General features: G+C 38.5%; 1 protein-coding gene across 7 annotated transcripts in view; it reads left to right on the forward strand.

Moving 5' to 3' along the window:
* Window positions 1–20,543, forward strand: part of NALCN (sodium leak channel, non-selective) — a 324,113-nt gene that overhangs the window by 233,788 nt on the left and 69,782 nt on the right. For all 7 annotated transcript variants that reach the window (XM_060636745.3, XM_078432139.2, XM_060636746.3 and 4 more), the window contains 2 exons: window positions 542–678; window positions 2,888–3,029. In XM_060636745.3, coding sequence (XP_060492728.1) covers window positions 542–678; window positions 2,888–3,029 — 279 coding nt within the window. The remainder of the gene's footprint in view (window positions 1–541; window positions 679–2,887; window positions 3,030–20,543) is intronic.

A 20,543-nucleotide genomic window follows, 5' to 3' on the forward strand; every position in this document is an offset into this window, starting at 1 on the left:
TCTTCCTGTAGGTACCAAATGTGTTGTTTCGAAACCATTTTGAGCTTTTCTTTTTAATCTGCTAGAATAAATGATGCATTTTCTTGACATTTTCCCTCTTTACAACTATTACTACTTAGGAGTTTCATTTATTTGTGTTCTTTTGATTTCCTGCCGTAGCACACATATTTATAAAACAAATTTTATTGTTAGGTTATTGGATATGCTAGTGATAATAAAGAAGTAAACAATAAAAAGTAATGTTTGGTGTTAACGGGAATATTTGGGAATAAAATAACAATAAGTGTTTCCTCTCATTATTTTTTTTCTGGGCTAGTTTTTTGCTTGGTTTAGTTTTGGGTTTGTTTTCCGGGTTGTTTTCAAGTTTGTGCACGGAGAGAGCGGTAGATGGCGGGAGACAGTAACGCACTTGATGGGTCTCTGCTGCCATCTACCGTCCGTCGTGCACCAACTCACCGTTTCCTTGATTCGAAAACTCAAGTACTCCGTGACTTGCAGTAAGCCAAGTTCCCCCTTGTCTTCTTTCTATTTTTTTCTTTAGTTAAAGCAAAGTGAAGCCAATGCAGACACCAAAGAGAAGCTCCCTTTGCGACTTCGAATCTTTGAAAAATTTCCAAACAGACCGCAAATGGTGAAAATCTCAAAGCTTCCTTCAGATTTTACAGTTCCTAAAATCAGGTATTAACATACTTATTTCATATGTGCCAAATACACTGTCAAAGAGTTATCTTGAATCTGCATCCGTCCTTCTTTCAAGTTCATGTTTAAAAGAAGGGTATTTTTTTTCCTATTTTTACGTTATTTATGTTTCTACTCTCTCTACCTCTGTTTTAAAAGCCATTGACCCCTTTAAGCGATATATTCGGAGTAGTCATTTGATGGTGGCATTAGGCTGCTTCCCCCTGCTTCTTCCCGAGATGCTCCTCAGGGATTCGACTCCCCAGGTAACGGGCACGGGTGCTCACAGCTGCAGGTAGACACCAACCCCTGACTTTCAACCATATAAGGATAAACTTGCCTCTTGAAGCCTTTTATTTTCAAGGAAGTAGAGAAATGCCACCAGCCAGGTTTCTGTCCTGCTGTGACAGCATTTGTTTAGAACGTCATGTCTGATTCCAGTATAATTTGTCTTTCACGCTTTTGTCAAGTTTAAAAATTCTTTAATGCATCTTAGAGAACAAGTAGTGCATTACAAAGACCTGCTCAAAAGTGTGTTGCCATTGTTTCTTTACGCATCATAAACCAACATAACTATTGCGGGAGAGAATGGTATGTCGTTCCTCCAAATCTTTAAACTGTCCTTAATGTAGCATGGACACAACCTTAGTAGGAAAATTCTGATGACATGGCTTGCCCAGCACACTCACCTTAGGCTCTATTGGGTCCTTGTCTTCCTCTTTTAAAAGAAGAAATGTGGCATTTCCCACTTATACTAATTTTATCTTCTACCCCTTTGCCCTTCAGTTAAGCATTTGCATAAAGGATGTGTTCAAACCCTTATTTTTAATAATTAAAGGATTTTATTTCAGTTGTAGCTCAAAAATCACAAATAGAACCAGAATAGTATGAAATTTGACATTTTTATGTAACTAGTTCTAAAAACAGTCCTGTGGGGGGGGTTATAAAAATGTGAGACTGGATATGGTGCCATAATATTTAAAATTCAAATGGAAACATATTTGCATTTCTGATTAAAATAATTTTTTAACTTGAAAATAGGAAGTATGGGGCACCTGCTCAGTCGGTTAAGCGTCCAACTTCCGCTCAGGTCATGATCTTGAGGCTCATGAGTTCAAGTCCCCCGTCAGGCTCTGTGCTGAGAAACCTGGAGCCTGGAGCCTGCTTTGGATTCTGTGTCTCCCTCTCTCTCAGCCCCTCCTCCCCCCACTCGTGCTCTGTCTCTGTCTTTCTCTCTCAAAAATAAATATTAAAAAATTTTAAAGAAAAAGAAAATAGGAAGTATAAAAGAGCCACATATTAGATTCAAGATTAGTGGTTGTATGAAAAGGTGTTATTTGCATTCTCACCATGTTTTGGAGATGAGATAAAGCAAGTTTCTTTGAGTTATTTTTAATCTTTAAATGTAAAATTATCTCTCGATAATTCTTATGATGAGTGGAAGTTCGGAGAGATGAACTAATTCTTCTAAGTCTTAGAGGCGGAAAAGAAGTATCTTATTACCACAATGAGATTCAAAAAACTACCATCAATGACTGAATATTATTGCTTAAAAGTTATTTCATAGCTATCTGGGGCGCCTGGGTGGCGCAGTCGGTTGAGCGTCCGACTTCAGCCAGGTCACGATCTCGCGGTCCGTGAGTTCGAGCGCGCGTCAGGCTCTGGGCTGATGGCTCGGAGCCTGGAGCCTGTTTCCGATTCTGTGTCTCCCTCTCTCTCTGCCCCTCCCCCGTTCATGCTCTGTCTCTCTCTGTCCCAAAAATAAATAAATAAAAAAACGTTGAAAAAAAAAATTAAAAAAAAAAATTTAAAAAAAAAAATAAATAAAAGTTATTTCAGGGGCATTGCTTTTTTAAACAAAACTACTGAAGATTCACGAAGCTTTCTCTAAATTAATTATTTTGCTAATTAAATTTAAACACTGCTCTTGGCATGATGTGTCTTCTTTCTTTCTTTCTTCCTTTCTTTCTTTCTTTTGTTAGCAGCAGGCAAAAGTTTATTAGAATATAAGATGAGGAATGAAGAATAGTAGGAAAGCTCCCTTTACAAAGAGGGGACATTAGAAAGTGAATGTCCTGGGTCTTTTTTTCTCTGAACTTCTGTCATTTCTATCTTAGCTCAAGCAAATGCACAGGTGTAAAACGCCACCACGTGCTCCATTTTATTTAACAATGCTTGACATGTGTGTGTCTGTACTTCATTTGCAAAGGGAGAGTTTCATGAAGCAGTTCATCGATCGCCAGCAACAGGACACCTGCTGCCTGTTACGGAGCCTCCCTTCCACCTCTTCCTCGTCCTGTGATCACTCCAAACGGTCCGCAATAGAAGACAACAAATACATTGACCAAAAAGTAAGAATCCACTGCTTCAAATTACCAAAGTTTTCTTAAGCACGTATGTTTTACATAATTGCAAGGCTCTATGGGGTCCTGAAATCGAAGGTCTCAGGACAATAATGAAGAAAATGATTTTATTTGTAGAAGAAATTGTTAAACCTGACATTGGTATTATTTATGAATTTCAGTTTTGCATTTGTACACGTCAGCTTCTGAGCCGTGCCAGGTAGCAGCCCTGTGACTTTGATGGGTAGAGAGCGTCCCAACCCTGCATTTTCTTACTTGCAGAAGGGTTCTGATTGCCAGCAGTCACCCCAGGTTTAAGGGTGGCCTGTGTGTTGCTTTTTCAAGAGACCATGTTTATTCCAGTTATTACACTAGGGAGAAAAACCAGAGCAAGTTATAAAAATCAGTCAAGGGGCTCCTGGGTGGCTCAGTCAGTTAAGCGTCTGACTAAGGTTCAGGTCATGATCTCGCTGTCCATGAGTTCGAGCTATGCATCAGGCTCTGACAGCTCAGGGCCTGGAGCCTGCTTCAGATTCTGTGTCTCCTACTCTCTGTTCCTCCCCCACTTGCACTCTGTCTCTCTCTCTCAAAAATAAATAAACATTAGAAAAAAAAATCAGTCAACATAACTACCGCTTATTAAGTGCTTAGTATGTGGTGGCAATTATCACTATGTGTTGTCTTAATCATGTTGTGATCTATCATTCAATAGTTGATAGGGAATTTTTTCCCTCTGATTCCACAGTTAGAAAATGAATGACCAGTTACAGAGTTTGTAACAGATCTTAAACATTAAGGTTCACTTGCAGGCGTTTTCCTTTGAAAGTCCTGGTTCACTTTTTATTCCATTAAATTGGGGCCACCCTTTTTCTGTTGCTTAGAATCAAATACATATTTCTCATTATCACGTGAAAATAAAATACCAGCCCCTTCATCCTCTTTCCCCTGCTCTCCCATCCCATGAGGATTAGCCTTTCCCCTCTGCTGCTTTTCTCCTGCCCTTCCCCACCTCTCCCCTCTAACTCTCCCAGCACTCATCATGTGCTGCAGCCCAGTGATTTTGTTCTCAGTTACAATAATGAACTCCTTGTACATTCTCTCCCTGTTTATTTTCTTTCAGTCACCTACAGATGCTATGTCTCTCTCTTCTAGATTCCAACGTTGTAGATGACAAGTCTGATGCCACTGTCATTTTTTTTTCTTATGAATATAATTAGTTTTTTCTTTGGTGGGTGGTTGGTTGGTTGGTTGGCAGGTAGGCTTTCTGGTTTGGGGAAGCTTTTAAGACTTTCTACATATCCCTGGGGCTCAGAAGCCTTACCAGGATATACTTTGTATGTCGTTTCTCATCAGAACTGCCCCAAATGGGGAGTCTTTTCAGTTTGCAGACTGAGATATTTGTCAGGGAAATTTTCATTTACTATTTGTTCAATTATTACTTTTCCATCTGGCCCTTTATTTCGCTCTTACTTTTTCCCTCATGATTGCCGTCGCTCTGCTTTTCTTCTGTGCTTTGAAATATTTATTCCACTATATCTTCCAAGCCACTGAAATGATCTCAACTGAGATTTTTCTTTGCCTTTAAATTTTGAGTGGAAAAAAACCCCACAGAATGTGCGTTTGCATGCGTGTGTACACATACAAGCAATATTCTTAACCCTCAGTAAAGACTTTGACTGTTTTTTAAAAAATATTAAATTTGTCACATTTCTTGTCCACAGTTGTTACATTTCATTCAATACTGTGTCCAGGGCATACACGAGGAACTGCATGTGTTAGTGGACAATCAAGTGGAGGGATAGTGGCCTGGTTTCAGCCACTCAGTGTGAAATCGCATTTTACATACTAGAACAGAGAATGTTTACTTTCAAATTTTATTTCAAATGCAGACTTTAAGCCAGAGGTATGGAATGAACCCCCAGCCTGGGCTGTGGTTGTCATGACCAGCCATCTCCACAAAGAATGCCGAGAGCTGGTGGCCGTTATGCCCCAAGTGGGCATAAATCCACAACATACTCTTTTAAGTCACTAATAACATTATTCCACTGGAAACACAAAATTGAAATTAGTCCCTGATCATTTATTTTCTCTCTGAAAGCAAATACGACATTTCTCACACTTTCTGAACAAAATATTTTGAAATTGGTGAGGAAAAAAAATAAAGATTCTTGGCAGGTGTGTGGGGGTTCCAAGGGGGGCACACCCTACCACCCTTCTGGGTGCCCACCATCTCCCTTCCCTAGCGATCCCCGTGCTATATCACTGTCTGAGAATTTCAGATGCCATTTCTGACTTCTTCAATGTCCTTATATTTTTGTGGCTTCTGTCTACTTTCTCATTTAACATTATTTTTAACTAACTGAAAGTAAGATAACAATTACAATTTTATTCCATTATCGTACAATTATGAGAACATAATATCCTAAAATATAATGAACTAGCACAGGCACTCCTCCTCAGTGGTATCTAAATCACTCAGCACTGTAAAAGAGACTAGAACTAGAGCACCTGGGTGGCTCAGTCAGTTAAGCATCCGACTCTTGATTTCGGCTCAGGTCATGATCTCATGGTTTCCATGAGTTCTAGCCCCAATTTGGGCTCTGCACGTTGACCATGTGGAGCCTGCTTGGAATTCTCCCTCTCTTCCTCTCTCTCTGCCCCTCCCAGCTCTCTCTGTCTTTCACAAAATAAATAAATAAATTTTTAAAAAAATTAATAGAAGATACTAGAATTTTTTGATGACAACAAGCATTCCCCAATCTATAAGTTTGGTTGATTCAAACACACAATATCTGCTCTCGTACCAGGAAAATTATAGTGATGGTTAGGTTATCCTTCACCCCAGGCAAGCTTCATTGGCCCATATCTGGATAATCTACAATTGGGAGAATATTATTTATCTCCTCGTGAGCTCCATTCTCTGGAGACATGCTCCAGTTGGGAAGGTGGGGTGTAGAGAACATATTTTCTCTTCATCTCAGTAGCCACTACCCTATCATGCCAGCAGCGAGAAGGTTTACCCACACTACTGTTGCTTCTTAAAGCCTTGGCTTTATTTAGGCTGCAGGGAAAGTCAACTTCCCTCCTTTGACGTTCCAGTGTTTGCAGCTTCAGCTGCCATCGCTTCCTGGCCGTCCTCAGAAGTACCTGGGATTTGTTGTCTGTGTTGAGTGCCATTAGCCCAGAAAACCCGACACAGAGAAGCCCGCTTAACGAATGTCAGCATGAGGATGCCCCAGGGGAGCAGAAATTGAAGAGGAAGCAGTCTAGTATTTGTATTTGTAAACATGCCAAGCCTTTTTTAAATTTTTACTTAAAAACCCTAAAGCCACATAAAATTACATAAGCACATGACAAAAATCCTGAACAGAGACCATACCCCTCGTAGCTTCTGACAAAATATTTTTCGGCGAGCACTTGGAAATTTCTGTGACAGCCCCAGCTGCCTTTGGAAATGCCTGGCAGTGTCCAGTAGATGGCAAGGGCTTTCTCTCTATATGAAGAAACTCTCCAGCGTGGTACAGCACAGATTGAGGCTGTTTTTCCTCAAAGAGTAGTAAGAAATAAAAAGAAAATGTGAGGCCGGTCTAACAGTGATTCCCATGACATGAAAAAAAGGAGCACTAAAGTAAAACTTTTCCATTAACGCTGACCTGTAAGGAGAAACTTCTGAGTCCCGCAAAGCTGACCTCGTGTCAAGGAAAATACTGAGTCCCCAGGAACATGAAGATCATAAGTTAAGGGATAAAAAAGAAAACACGACAACGAACGGTGGGGGTGGTTTTGGTTATGCAACTGGAGGAACATGAAGGCACAAAGGCACATGCTGGGCAGGGTACTGTCCGAGTTATGACCTTGGCTTTGAACAACCATAAATAATTCCATGGCAACCTTATGCTGCAGGGACCTGATCACCTTTATCATGTAGTTTAAAATACCTGTCCTTCTCCCCATAAACAATAAGCAAACAAAAACATAAAATCTTTAAGTTGTTGTTGCAGATCCTAAAGGAAAAAGACAGAGGGGCACTTGGGTGGCTCAGGTGGTTGAGTGTCCGACTCTTGATTTCAGCTCAGGTCATGATCTCACGGTTTGTGGGATCAAGCCGTTCATCAGGCTCTGCGCTGACAGTGTGGACCCTGCTCGGATTCTCTCTCTTCTCTCTCTCTCTCTCTCTCTCTCTCTCTCTCTCTCTCTCTCCCCTTCTGCCCCTCTCCCCCTCAAAATAAATAAATAAACTTAAAAAAAAAAAAAGACAGGAAACAGTGCTTTCCAACCTCTCCCTTGTGGTGAATGGCTGCCCTTCCAGACTCCATAGAAAATGGCATTCCCAAGGCTAATTCCCTCATTCCTTTCTCCTCCTACTCTCCCACACCTGGGGCGTCGGCCAGGGGTTCCCTCTCCTGGTTAAAGGATAAACCTGCATCTCTTGAGAGGACGTTTGTACTTTCCAAGCAGAAGGAAATCGGGCAATGGTTTTCTACCCATTTTTTGTCCAGATTATTGAAACTAAACCCTGGGTTTCTTTAGTAGAGTGTTTTTAGTAAACTGAGGTGTGAACGTGCTTTTCCAGTAGCTCTGGTAATAAAAGCAGCCCATTCACAGGTGAATCGTCTCCATAATGTCAAGGTTTGCACTGCGATTGGAACTGGCGACTCTCTCTGCCCTTTAGCTGAGCTCGCCAATCCTTCTGCCCTGCTGCCTTGGCTGCTGTGCCCTTTCTGGGGTCAAAACCTCACAGCGTGTGGAGAACATGAGGGAACTACACACTCACATCAGCCTGAGCTTGGTTTCAGCTCAGGTCATGATATCACAGTTTCGTGCATTCAAGCTCCATATCGTGCTCTGTGCTGGCATCATGGAGCCTCTTTGGGATTCTCTCTCTCTCTCTCTCTCTCTCTCTCTCTCTCTCTTTCTCTCTTTCTCTCTCTCTGCCCCTGGCCCACTCATGCTATCTCTGTCTCTCTCAAAATAAATAAATAAAGTTAAAAAAATAGAGAGTATTTCTCTGACAATAGGGCAACATCTGCCTCTGTCTTACCTGCCTTCTTTCTGCTAAGCATATACAGCAAGTTCCACAGTAAGCCTCCACAATTATCAGCTAACACATGTACAAAGTGAGGGAAGTGATACAAGTAATTACTATGTTTTCTTTGCCCTTTTTATTTCCATAAGTCTTCAGCTTCACTCAGTCATTCAGCAAACGTTTATGGAACACCTGTTGTTCCTCTGGCACCTGAAAATTCAACACTGAGCAAAATGTGAGCAGTGCCCTTTAGGGGCTTTTAGTCTTGTGGGGACAAACGTGTAAATGCAGGGGGGTAAAAATTGTTGCAGGAACCTGAGACAGGATCCCTTACAGGAGCAGGAAGCTTGAGCATTGTAGGAGGAGGGTGCTCCAGGCAGAGAGGGAAGCCTGTGGAAAAGCACAGGACACCGACGATGCTTGACATAGCTTCATGAGAAGCAGAGTAGAATGGTGATTATGACCAGTCATAGTCATAAGTGATGTCGGTTCCGATCCTCATCTCTAGAGATAATTCTTATTTTCAGTGTTTGTCATGAGGATTAAATAATAGATTATAATATGTTAAATGCCTAGCATTGCACTGGCATAGCTTATGTCACGTGCCTCTAACACCAGATAAAAAAGATTACCGATACTAAACCATACCATGAATTCAGACTAAGCAAATAGACTTACATTCATCAGTCAAGACAAAGGACTTTTACATAAACAAATTAACCTCCAATTCTAACAGTCTAGTTAAGCACAATATACTAATTATTGATTTATTTTCCTTATTGCTCATGAATATGATATTTTTAGTCTGATTTTTTGTGATATTTCAGTTACTACCCTCATTGCCTACATAGTGTCTCAGATTCTCAAGAAGTAAATTAAATTGCTCTGTAAAGATTTACTCTTCACAAAGCCTTGTTGATTGCCAGACAGCGTTTTGTATTTTTCTGTGTGATTATAGAGTGTTTGATGATTTGTTCCAGTAACTACATACAGAGCAAGTTAACTGATCTATAATTTTCAGGATGAACATTTACTCACCAAAAAAAAGGGGGGGGGTGCGGAAGAACAGCCTATTTTCATCTTTAGGGCTTTTACTCTTCTGAAAGGATTTTCTAAAATAATAGCTTAGCATCTCCGCGGTGCTATTCAAGACGCATCTCTAGGAGGACAGTGGGAGATTACATGGCATCACCACCTCACCAGGGGCTGGATAGCAGAGTTACAAACCATGTGGTCGGGGGGGAGGGAAGAAGCCACCAGACAGAATGTGAAAACTCTCTGGACTTCCGGACTTCTGTGTTTAGCTTACAAATGCATTAGTAGGTGATTGATTGTCCATTTATTCACAATAATGGAGAGGAAACAAAAAGATACAAAATATAAATGAAAACTTTTTCTTTCATTTTGATTGGCCTTTGTAGTATGTTTTCGTGCTGAGATCAAAGTACAGCTGAGTTTGAGTGCACATCTTTCCATTTCAGTTATTTCTTGAGGCCCTTTCTATGCACACAGTGAGCCGGGGTCCAGGTAAAAATCGCGTCCTGGCGTCAGCTAACACAAGAGGAGAAATTCCCGGTCAGTGATTCTTCTTGCAGAATATTTAGTGGTATAATCATTTTGGGTCTGGGATTATAAGTACTTCAAATTCCTTAGGTGTACATCCACTGAAGTACAAAAGTAAATGCATCTAGGATCAAGCATCATCTGTAGATAATACAGAAGGCTTTTAACCACAATTTTTTGGTGCTGTCTCCAAAGCAATGATCAGAGCTGACTTTGCAACTAAGCCTATCTGTGAAAGTTACATTTAACTCCCCTGTCTCAATGTTCTTCTCTTTTGAGTATAGTTTGAGTATAGTTTACTCCGATCCCAATGTGTTAACATTTGCTGCTGGGGCTGGTATATTTGGATCTAAAGTTCAAATACAATGGAATCATAATTGGAGAGCAAGCACTGCTCCCAGAGTGCCTGGGATTTTAAATTCACAAATACCTGCATGATTAAAAGCATCTGGCATTTTCTCCCAGAATCATAAATCCACTCTTTTTTTTTTTTAATCTCTGCAGGTTTTTGGTTTTTGTCTTTCTGTCTATATGAGCTCTAAGCATGAAGTGATATGCTTAGGTATATATTATAGTGTATATTATGGTTTCCCACCAGTAGGTAGCGTACTTTGAGCATACCTGTTTTTGACGATACTGGTTCTCCCTCATCTTCTGAATCATCGGCATCATTACACTGGTCTAGCGACGTGTAAGTTGTTGGAGATTCGGCCAAATCTCCAACGCCGCTCGACTGACTAAAGCATTGTCATGCAATCTAGTGCAAAAACAGTCAAACCAATTAAGTTTCCAATCATCTGGTTTCTAGTTTCACAAGATTTTCCTATCAAGTGAATTGGTGCATTTCAAAATAAATAGGCTTCCTTTGTAATTTTTACCTGATTCACATTTGTTATTTCAAGGATTCACTTCATAAGAAAAAAAATGTAGTACAGAAAAGAGTCATCTCTAATATTAAGCAATGTATTCATTCTGTAAATACATTTCAAGAACAAATTACAGGCAGTACTGGACAGTGGAGAGAAATGTAGTGGACAAAGAATCCACCATCCATACCATATGGAGCCTATGATCCGGTGGAATTCACAGAAAGATAAAAAGGTGTTTCACACACAGAGCAGAAATCAATGGGTATGGGTGCCCTTGGCCCCAAAGGGCGACTGTGAAGGGTGTGTGTGTGTGTGTGTGTGTGTGTGTGTGTGTACATATTTATATATTTTTAAATTTTTATGTCTGGTGTTTTTTCAGGGTTCAGAATTTATAATGTTGAAATAACAAGATCAAAACTCTTGACCCATCATCTAAAACTCCCTTTTCACAAAATCCACATTCTAAGGCATATTTCAAAGCTTCATAACATGCTATTATAACAGTACTCCTGTATAACAGGTGAGTACTGTTATACATACATTGTAATGTGACTATTTTAATATAGTGACTATTTAATATAGACTATATAATATAGTCTATTATTATATTATAGTCTATTTAATATAGTCTATTTAATATAGACTATTTTAATATGTGACAATGTAATAGTCACATACATTGTAATGTGACTATTTTAATTTTGCTGCTGCCTACACTAATCACCTTTTTAAATTCTTTCTTTCCAAGCATAATGTCAATTTTATAAAAAGTTGATTTTATAGAAACATCCTGCCGTACACATGATCTGTCCTATGCGCCGTGGTATTAGTTTTCAGTTCACAGGTGCATGAAAAATTAAAATACGGCTGAATGATGTACCTACCACCTTCAACCTATGTAATTTTAAGTAATTGCTTATTTCCAATTATGACATTTTATGTGGGAGACTTATTCAATAAAGCAGCTAATTACAATAATTACACTACACCTTTCCAGCAGAAATGACATTCATCAAGCCCTGTTCATTGGGCCATGGTTTTGTGCTTTATGGTCATATGTTTTTATAAATGCATTTCCATTTATTGTCAGCCTGTTAATATTTGAAAGATGAAAAAAGGAAAAACATGACTCTCAAACTTTTTCTCAGTTACAAACAGAAATACGTTGTTAACAACTCCAAATCAGAAAAAGTGAGCTGAATACTTAGAATAGCTATGGTTTTCTGTCTCAAATAAATACTAATGGCTTCATTTTGAAGGAGGTTACCAGAGAATACAGGTGTTCAGACTAAGCACAGCAGCATTCCAAAGGAAGTTACTATTCCCTGATAGTCTAGGGTTACTCCCTGGTGGTTGAATAAATGAATTAATATTCTACTTAATTGAAAGTTGTGATGGATCCCAGATTTCAGCAATCAGTAAATGTAAAATATAAATACTCTTATCATACTGGTATTAATAGGTGAGAAAAGTTATTGATCTCCTTTTGTGCTTCAGGGTCATTATTCTGAAAATCAGGTATGCATATACGTACGGAACAAAGGAAAAACGTGCTAGTTTAGATCTTGCATAAGATTTGGGATAAGAGCAAGTTATATGTATAAACCAAACCTTTCATGTCAAATACACAGCATTGTATTACAGTATAGTTTGGAAAATCCTTTTTTTTATACTGTTAAGCCTTGTGACATTTTAGATACACATGTTTAGTGATGAGATTTGAACATTGAGCTATATAATCTAGACTTAATTATAATATTTTAATTTATAATTTGAGTGACCTAAACAACATAATTTCTATGATTGTCAGATTTCTCACCTGTGAAAAAGAGATAATAACACATACCTATGAGTATTAATTTGAAAATTAAATTACAAATATTTGTAAGATCCCTTAGCACACGATCAAAGAGCCAAGAAAATTAATAAGGATTTAGGATATTTGAAATACACAGTTGACTAGCTTCCTGTAGTGGGCATTTATACAATTCTTCATTTAGCGACTTGAGAACATTCTTTTTTTTTTTTTAATTTTCTATTTATTTTTTTGGAGAGAGAGAGAGAGAGCATGAGTGGGGGATGGCAGAAGAGAGGGAGACACAGAATCAAAAGCAGGCTCCAGACTCTGAGCTGTCCACACAGAGCCCGACATGGGGCTCGAAGTCACCAGCTCAGATCATGACCTGAACAGAAGTTGGACACTTAACTGACTGAGCCACCCAGGCGCTCCAAGAGCACATATTTTGATTGAGGCACACCTAAATGATTTACAAAACATGACCACTTACATACCAGAAAGGAATTCTAAACATGAACCAAATCACTATGCTAGAGAAGACATTATTTAACAGAAGTGTAATAAGATTAGAAACTAAATAACAACCAGAAAACACCAACACTTTTCAAAATTTAAAAATCACTTTTAAATAATTTAGACAGCATAGAAGAAACCACATGGAAATAAAAAGTTTCTAGAACTGAAAACTAATAAATACTGTGTAGATTGAACCTATGAGAAGCAACCAAAGGCATTTTTAGAGGGAAAGTTATACCCTTGAGTGCATATTTAGAAAATAATAGAGGCTGGCACTAATCATCCAAATATTTAACTCAAGAATTTATTAAAATACCAACCAAGAAAACATTAAGACAGTGGGAGGGGAAAATAAGTATATTTTAATCAAATAGGGGGAAAAGAAGCAATAAGTAATATTAGTAAAACTAACATTTTGTTCTTTGAAAAGACAAATAAAAATGATAAATCTGCATTAAAATTCAACAAAAAATATGTAAGGAGTCTTCCGGCATAATGATAGAAGCATTGGCATAGTTTTCTTAATCTCCTTGAATTAAGTAAATAGAATACCTAGATAACATGAAAGTAAATAGAATACCTAGATAACAACCATAGACAATATTTACAACAAAATTAGGTAATCCACAAACCACAAGTCAAAGCAGCTGTAGACAAAACAATAGCCACATGGTTTGCAAGGTGACTTGGTCTGTTTGGAATGCTACAACACATACCACAGACTGGGTGACTTCAACAACAAGCGTTTATCCCTCAGAGCTCTGGAGGCTGGAAAGCCTAAGATCGAGGCGTCAGCAGATTTGGTGTCTGGTTCTTCTTCCTGGTTCACAGATGACTGCCTTCTGGCTGCATGTTCATATGACAGAAAGAGGGAGGGCTCTGGTCTCTTCCTCTTCTTATGAGGGCACAAATGCCATCATGGGGCGCTATCCTCATGACCTCCTCTAAACATAGGTACTTCTCAGAGACCCCTTCTCCTCATGTCTTCACACTGGGGGGCTAGAGCTTCAACACATGAATTTGGGGTATAACACATAGTATTGGTGCTGTTGGGGAGGAAGCCAAGTTAGTTACAGGGCATGTAATGTCTTTGAGACTGGACCACACCTGCCTAGCTCCACACAAAGAAAAACATCCAGGAGTGGAAACAAACTTGACAGGCCAGTGACAAGAGTGATGAGGGGAAAAGTAGATCCAGATAAAATTGGTGGTGTCTGCTCCCTATAACAAAGCCAAGAAATCTCAGAAAGAAGGCTGCCATATGGTTCACTATGTTAAAACCACAGAAGAAGACACTCTGAAGCTAGAAGGAAATACTAAGGTGTTCAGGAAAACTGTGTGTAAGCATGAGCAATGGAAATTTATCACAGCCAAATTCCCTACAAGAATTGTAAGAGACAAAGAATAAGGAACAGAATACTGTCCCAATAGAGTGAAACTTACCCTAAGGACCTACCTACCAATGGCTCAAACTGTAGCATTATATGGGAAAATGAGTTAAAAGACATATGGGGATGGAACTGGAGGGTATTATGCTAAGCGAGATAAGTCAATCAGAGAAAGACAGATATCATATGACTTCGCTCATATGTGGAATTTAAGATACAGAACAGATGAACAAAAGGGAAGGGAAGCAAAAATAATATAAAAGCAGGGAGGGGGACAAAACATGAAAGACTGTTCAATACAGAGAGCTAACTTAGGGTTGTTGGAAGGGCTGTCAGGGGGATGGGCTAAATGGGTAAGGGGCATTAGGGAGGACACTTGTTGGATGAGCACTGGGCGTTATACATAGGGGATGAATCACCGGAATATACTCCTGAAATCATTATTGCACTATATGCTAACTAACTTGGGTGTAAATTATAAATAAATAAATAAATAAATAAATAAATAAATAAATAAATAAATAAAATTTAAAAAGACATACAGATTACATAAGACTAGAATAGCAACAAAAGTAAGAAATTCATACATAAGGTGCTAGAATTCAGGAAAGAAGTACAGTTGACTCTTCAACAATATGAATTTGAGCTGTGCACATCCACTTACGTGCAGATTTTTTGATAAATGCAGCACAGTACTATCTGTAAATGTATTTTCCTTATGCTTTTAATAACATTTTCTTTTGTCTAGCTTGCTTTATTGTAATAATACAGTATATAATACATATGGCATACAAAATAATGTGTTAGTTGACTGTGTTATTGGTAAGGTGTCCAGTCAACAGTAGGCTGTTAGCAGTTAAGTTTGGGGGGGGGGGGGCAGTCAAAGGCTATGTGTGTGTTTTCAACTGAATGGAGTGTCAGTGCCCCTAACCCCTGCATTGGTCAACTATATTAGTAAAAGCAATGAAGACTAAACTAGGCAGAACATAAAGTGATTACATACATCAGATGATGCCTTTAGAAAGCTAGGAAGTAAAAAAGAGGAAATTTGAAGACATCAAAAAGAAATGAAGAAAGAAATGAAAATGATTTGAAAGAAACTGACAAATCAAAGAATTTCAGTGAAGGTCCCAGATCTGTATTATAAAGATCCTGAAAGAAGAAAACAAAAGCCATAGCACAGAACAGCATTAAACTTTTCTGAAATGTAAAAAGATTTGAAGCTATATATTGGAACTGAAAACATCAATAACAAATGACCAAAAATAAGACATATAGCAGACAAATTACAGGACTTAAAAAATTATATATACATATATATTTAATATATTATTTTATTATAATTAATTATTACATTATATATTTTTATGTATGATATATTTTATATCATTATATTATAATTAGTATTATAATTATAATATAATAATATAATGTAATAACTTAAAATTATATATACATATATATGTTTAACATATGTCTTTAATGTATCACTCTTAACTGTAGAGAACTAAGGGGTACTGGAGAGGAGGTGGTTGGGGGATGGGCATTAAAGGAGGGTGTAATAAGCACTGGGTGTTATATGTAAGTGATGGATCATTAAATTCTACTTCTGAAACCAATATTCCACTACATGTTAACTAACTGGAACTTGAAAACTTAAAACCAATAATAATAATAATAATATAATAATAAAAGAAAACAAAAATAGGTATCAGCTCAAAATGAACAAGTGACTTATAAAGGGAAGAACATTTGATTACCATCAGACTTTTTGGCAGGAATGCTTTATGTCAGAAGAAATTAGAATCACATATATAGGATACCCAGAAAAAGAATATGTCATCCAGCTTTCTTATGTCTAGGAAAACCGCCTCTCAAGTTTAAAGGAGAAAAGAAAACAACTACTATTAAGATGTAAGAATGTAAGTAATGTTGTTCCTATGAGTTCCTATGAGTTCCTTTCCTGAGGAAATTACTAAAAAACATGCTTCAAACAGCCAAAATGAATTCCAAAAATGACTCTAAGACATTAACATAAGAACAGGTGGCAAACATTCTTAAACTGTGTATGACTAACTAGGACCACATGAGGATTAAAATAAAGAGAAAAATATGCAATATCTATTTGCTCTGCTAATATGAGTATAGTACAAGTGTACAAATGAAAGGAAAATGGGAAGAATGTATGCATTTTTTAAATATCCATTAGTTGTATTGTGTTAAATAGGTATTGTAATGCTAAGACTAGTGCCTATGAAATGTGAAATAAAAATAATGAGTAATTGGCAGATAGTCTAATGTCTGTTATCTCTGTATATTTGATAATCAAGAGTTTTGATGTGGGATGGGAGGATACAGAAACAGAAGAGATACAGATGTCATATGGAAGAGATTAGGTAAAAGTGCAGAGTCCTGAATTTAAATAGAAAATATCAGAATAAAATCAGGCAAAGCCCTCGAAACAGTGACCCACTCAGTAGCGAAGAGTATCACTAAATTGTGTTCTTGAAACCCATTTCTCAATAAATAAACGAAGGCTTTTTGGAGAAAAATGGTAATTTGGAATAGGAAGCATATACAAGATGAGCTAGGGATATCTGGCCATACTAATAACAGGGAAGCTTAGACAAAGACTACTAAAGTCAGGCCAAAAGAACCCATGAGCCATTTTGAAAAATCTCCCAATGCTCTTTGACTTCACATGAGGATAATGATTGTAATGGATTGAAACCAAATATATTTAAGTCCTTAAGTCAATAATGACATTTTTATTTATTTTTTTTAAAAAATTTTTTAATGTTTATTTATTATTGAAAGTCAGAGAGAGTCAGAGCTTGAGCAGGGGAGGGGCAGAGGGAAAGGGAGACACAGAATCTGAGGCAGGCTCCAGGCTCTGAGCTGTCAGCACAGAGCCCGATGCGGGGCTCGAACTCAAAAACTGCGAGATCATGACCTGAGCCGAAGTTGGACGCTTAACCGATGGAGCCACCCAGGTGCCCCAATAATGACATTTTGAAACTACTAATTGGTCACCTTCAGAGGATGATAGAAAACCAATTAATTACATAAAAAATGAATAAGTAAAGGTAAAGAATCAACATTTACTTTGCCTTTTCCATATGAACTGTACTAATGAGTAACCAAATAGTGCATGAGAGGAAGTACTTCATTATAAAGGTGTTCCAACTAATAAATGAGAAAGAAGTGTCAATTTTAGAAACTGAATGAATCAACGATCTAAGCAATAGACATCAATACTACTAACATCACAAAAAGAGGAACAATCATTGTATGCCTTCTGATGAAAAGCTACACCACCACCTGTGGTCTTGCCAAAACCATCAAGTATGAGCCAGATGAGACTCTGGGTCCAACTACCAATTTGCAAGAGGTATAGAAGACAGAGGAGCATGTGAACTATGGCATGAATGTGCACTTGGGAAAATCCACACTCCTGGAAGCTCCAGGTGACATGCCCCCGGTCCTTCAACTATGGTTGGGGGAGGGGGGTGGCAGGCAGGAGGTGTACCTGTAGATTAAAAGATGTTAAAGAAATTGCCAGAAAATCAGCGAGATCCATCCATTGCTGTGTCCTTCAGCTCCGAATTATTCAACCACAAATAACTGCAAATTTGAACCTCCTGAATTTCACGTTAAAGTGCATAGTTCTGAAAATACCTTTTAAATTAAAATTTTAAGACAAAAAAAATCTCTGTGCTGCTTGAACATTTAATTTTTGTTAAGTTTATTTATTTTGAGAGAAAGAAAGAGTGCATGCACAAGAGGGGCAGAAAAAGAGAGGGAGAGAGAGAGAATCCCAAGCAGGCTCCACACCGTCAGTGCAGTGCAGAGCCCAATGTGGGGCTCGAACTCACAAACCCTAAGACCATGACCTGAGCCAAAATCAAGAGTTGGATACTCAACTGACTGAGCCACCCAGGTGTCTCTTGTTTGAATGTTTAAATGTATTTTTGATAATTCAGTCAGAGAATGTTTGTCTTCTGGAGTTGGATGTACTAGATTTACAAACAAAAGAAAACCACCAAAAAGGGCTTTTTCAACTAATCTTTTATTTTCTTCAGTGCAGACTCCGTGTAATGTCATCCATACCCTTTCCTTTAAGTCCTACATGTCTGATGTGTTTACATCCAGAAGAAACATTTACTGGCACCTGCCTTACCTGTAATTTAAACTTCAGGTCTAAAATTACTTATCCTGAACTTGATTTCTGTATTCCTTATTTTGATCATTTCAGGTGACTGTCAGTATCTTTTGGAGCCAGAAGAGGGCACTGCAGAGCAGCATAGCTCTGAATACTTGGGACAAGCAGACAGTGTCCTTTGCAGAAAAAAAAAATGTGCAAAGCTCTACTACAGAAATAACAAAAAGGGGAGGGGTACTAGATAATCACTATAGGCTTTCTTTATTTACTAGAAAAAAAGAACCGTTAAAATATATAACTAAATACATATCTGGGCTATCATATATGTTTAGATAGAGATAGATGACAGATAGATATAGATGCCAATGTTTCTTCTTTTAAAACATCCTGAAGCTAGAGGTAGCTGGCTGGCTGGCTCAGTGGGTGCAGCTTGGGACTCTTGATCTCGGGGTCATGAGTTTGAGCCCTATGTTGGGCATAGAGCTTACTTAAAAAATCAGCCAATCGATCAATCAGTAGATCCTGAGGCTGAATCTGAAGTTCTTCTATTAGAGTATTTATTCTTTTGCTACCTCTGCTGTTAAAGAATCAGTTCTCAGGAAGTTCCTCGTACAGATTAATAGTGTATTTTACTTTAACTAGTTCGGGTTTAGGACAAAGGAGATCCAGCAGCCCTTTAGCAATCTTAGACGGCACAGAAATAATTTTGGAATCAATATAATAAATATTATCCCCAGTTTCTGCAAAGGTTTTTTTCTAACATGAAGAACTCTGTGTTAAGTGTCAGCTGCTCAATTACAGGGCAGTAGGTAGGTGACTGAATTCAGACCATCACCTTCACTAAGGGAAAGATGACTAAGGCATGTCAGTGTCCTTCAGAGATGAAATAAGGGGAGTGGGGTCCAGACCTCTCCCCAAACCTGCAGTCTCGGGGCCTCCGTACCCCGGGCCTTTCCCATGACAATGTGTGTGCTTAGGAACCAAAGGACAAAAGCACCACCATGATGAGACCCTTCTGTCTCTGCAAATGACTTTAAATAACATTCCTTGGGAGATAGACTGTCAGCTCTAGGAGGTTAAATCCATGCCCAAAGTCACCTCAAGGGGAGGGGAGGAGATTAAGAAAGTTTTAGGATCCATCATGGTAAACAGCCTTCCGTGCACTACCCTAAAAATGTAACTTCTGAAAAAAATGGCATCCACGCTTATTTCCTTGTGTGTACATTAACTTATTCTTCCATGAGTTCTGATGAGTAAAAAAAACAATTCAGTTTTTCATTATTGAAAATATATGAGTGCTCCATCTTTCTTCATATGAGGGAAATTGCCAATGTGTTCAATGATCTTTCCCTTTATTGCAGATCTGCTGTGAAATACAAAAATTATATTGCTGGATATGGTGTTATCTAGGTTGTCAGGTGTGGCTGAAAAGACCAGTTTGTGCCTGTCACTTCCTCTCCAGCTGTGGCCATATGGACATGTCGATCGACAGTATAGTATTTGTTTATAGGCTTGTTTGTTGTAGAATGGAGCTCTGTGACTTTGTACCTGAAGTCACTATGTTGTTTAAAAGAAATTAGACAGTCTGTTTTTACTGGATACAGAGTTGTTCTGTCTCCTGCTCATTTTTTTTCCTCCCTCAAATCTGTTGGAAACACAGTATGCCTTACAGTGTTTCTTCCACCAAGCTCAGCACGTAAGCATATCATCTGCGCTGGATCTCTTTGCCCCAGGCATGCATTTCCAACTGCAGTCCTTTGCTCACAGCCTCCTTTGCTATGAAAATCTGAACCATCCTTCAAGGCCTAGTGCAGTGTCCACTTCTTCAGTGACATCTTTGCTATTTCAGATACAGCTATTTGTGCCCACCCGAATCATGCAGCCTGCTCATCTTTTCTGCTGGACACAGCAGCCAGCACCTTACTGTCTACTTTTTACTGGTAACCTCATGCATAATAGCCTTGCCTTTGTAACTAGGCTTTTCGATTCAGGTAAACAATTCTGATTTGTGGGTAAGCTGTATCTCTAATAGTCACTAATATCATACTAAGTGCTTAGAAAATCTAACCTGATATACTGATCAAGATGAGTAGGTCGTGGGGCACCTGGGTGGCTCAGTCAGTTGGTTGTCCGACTTCAGCTCAGATCATGATCTCACAGTTGGTGGGTTTGAGCCCCGTGTCGGGTTCTGTGCTGACAGC

Source organism: Panthera onca, chromosome A1 (genome assembly GCF_046562875.1).
Source record: "Panthera onca isolate mPanOnc1 chromosome A1, mPanOnc1 haplotype 2, whole genome shotgun sequence".
Taxonomy (NCBI): domain Eukaryota; kingdom Metazoa; phylum Chordata; class Mammalia; order Carnivora; family Felidae; genus Panthera; species Panthera onca.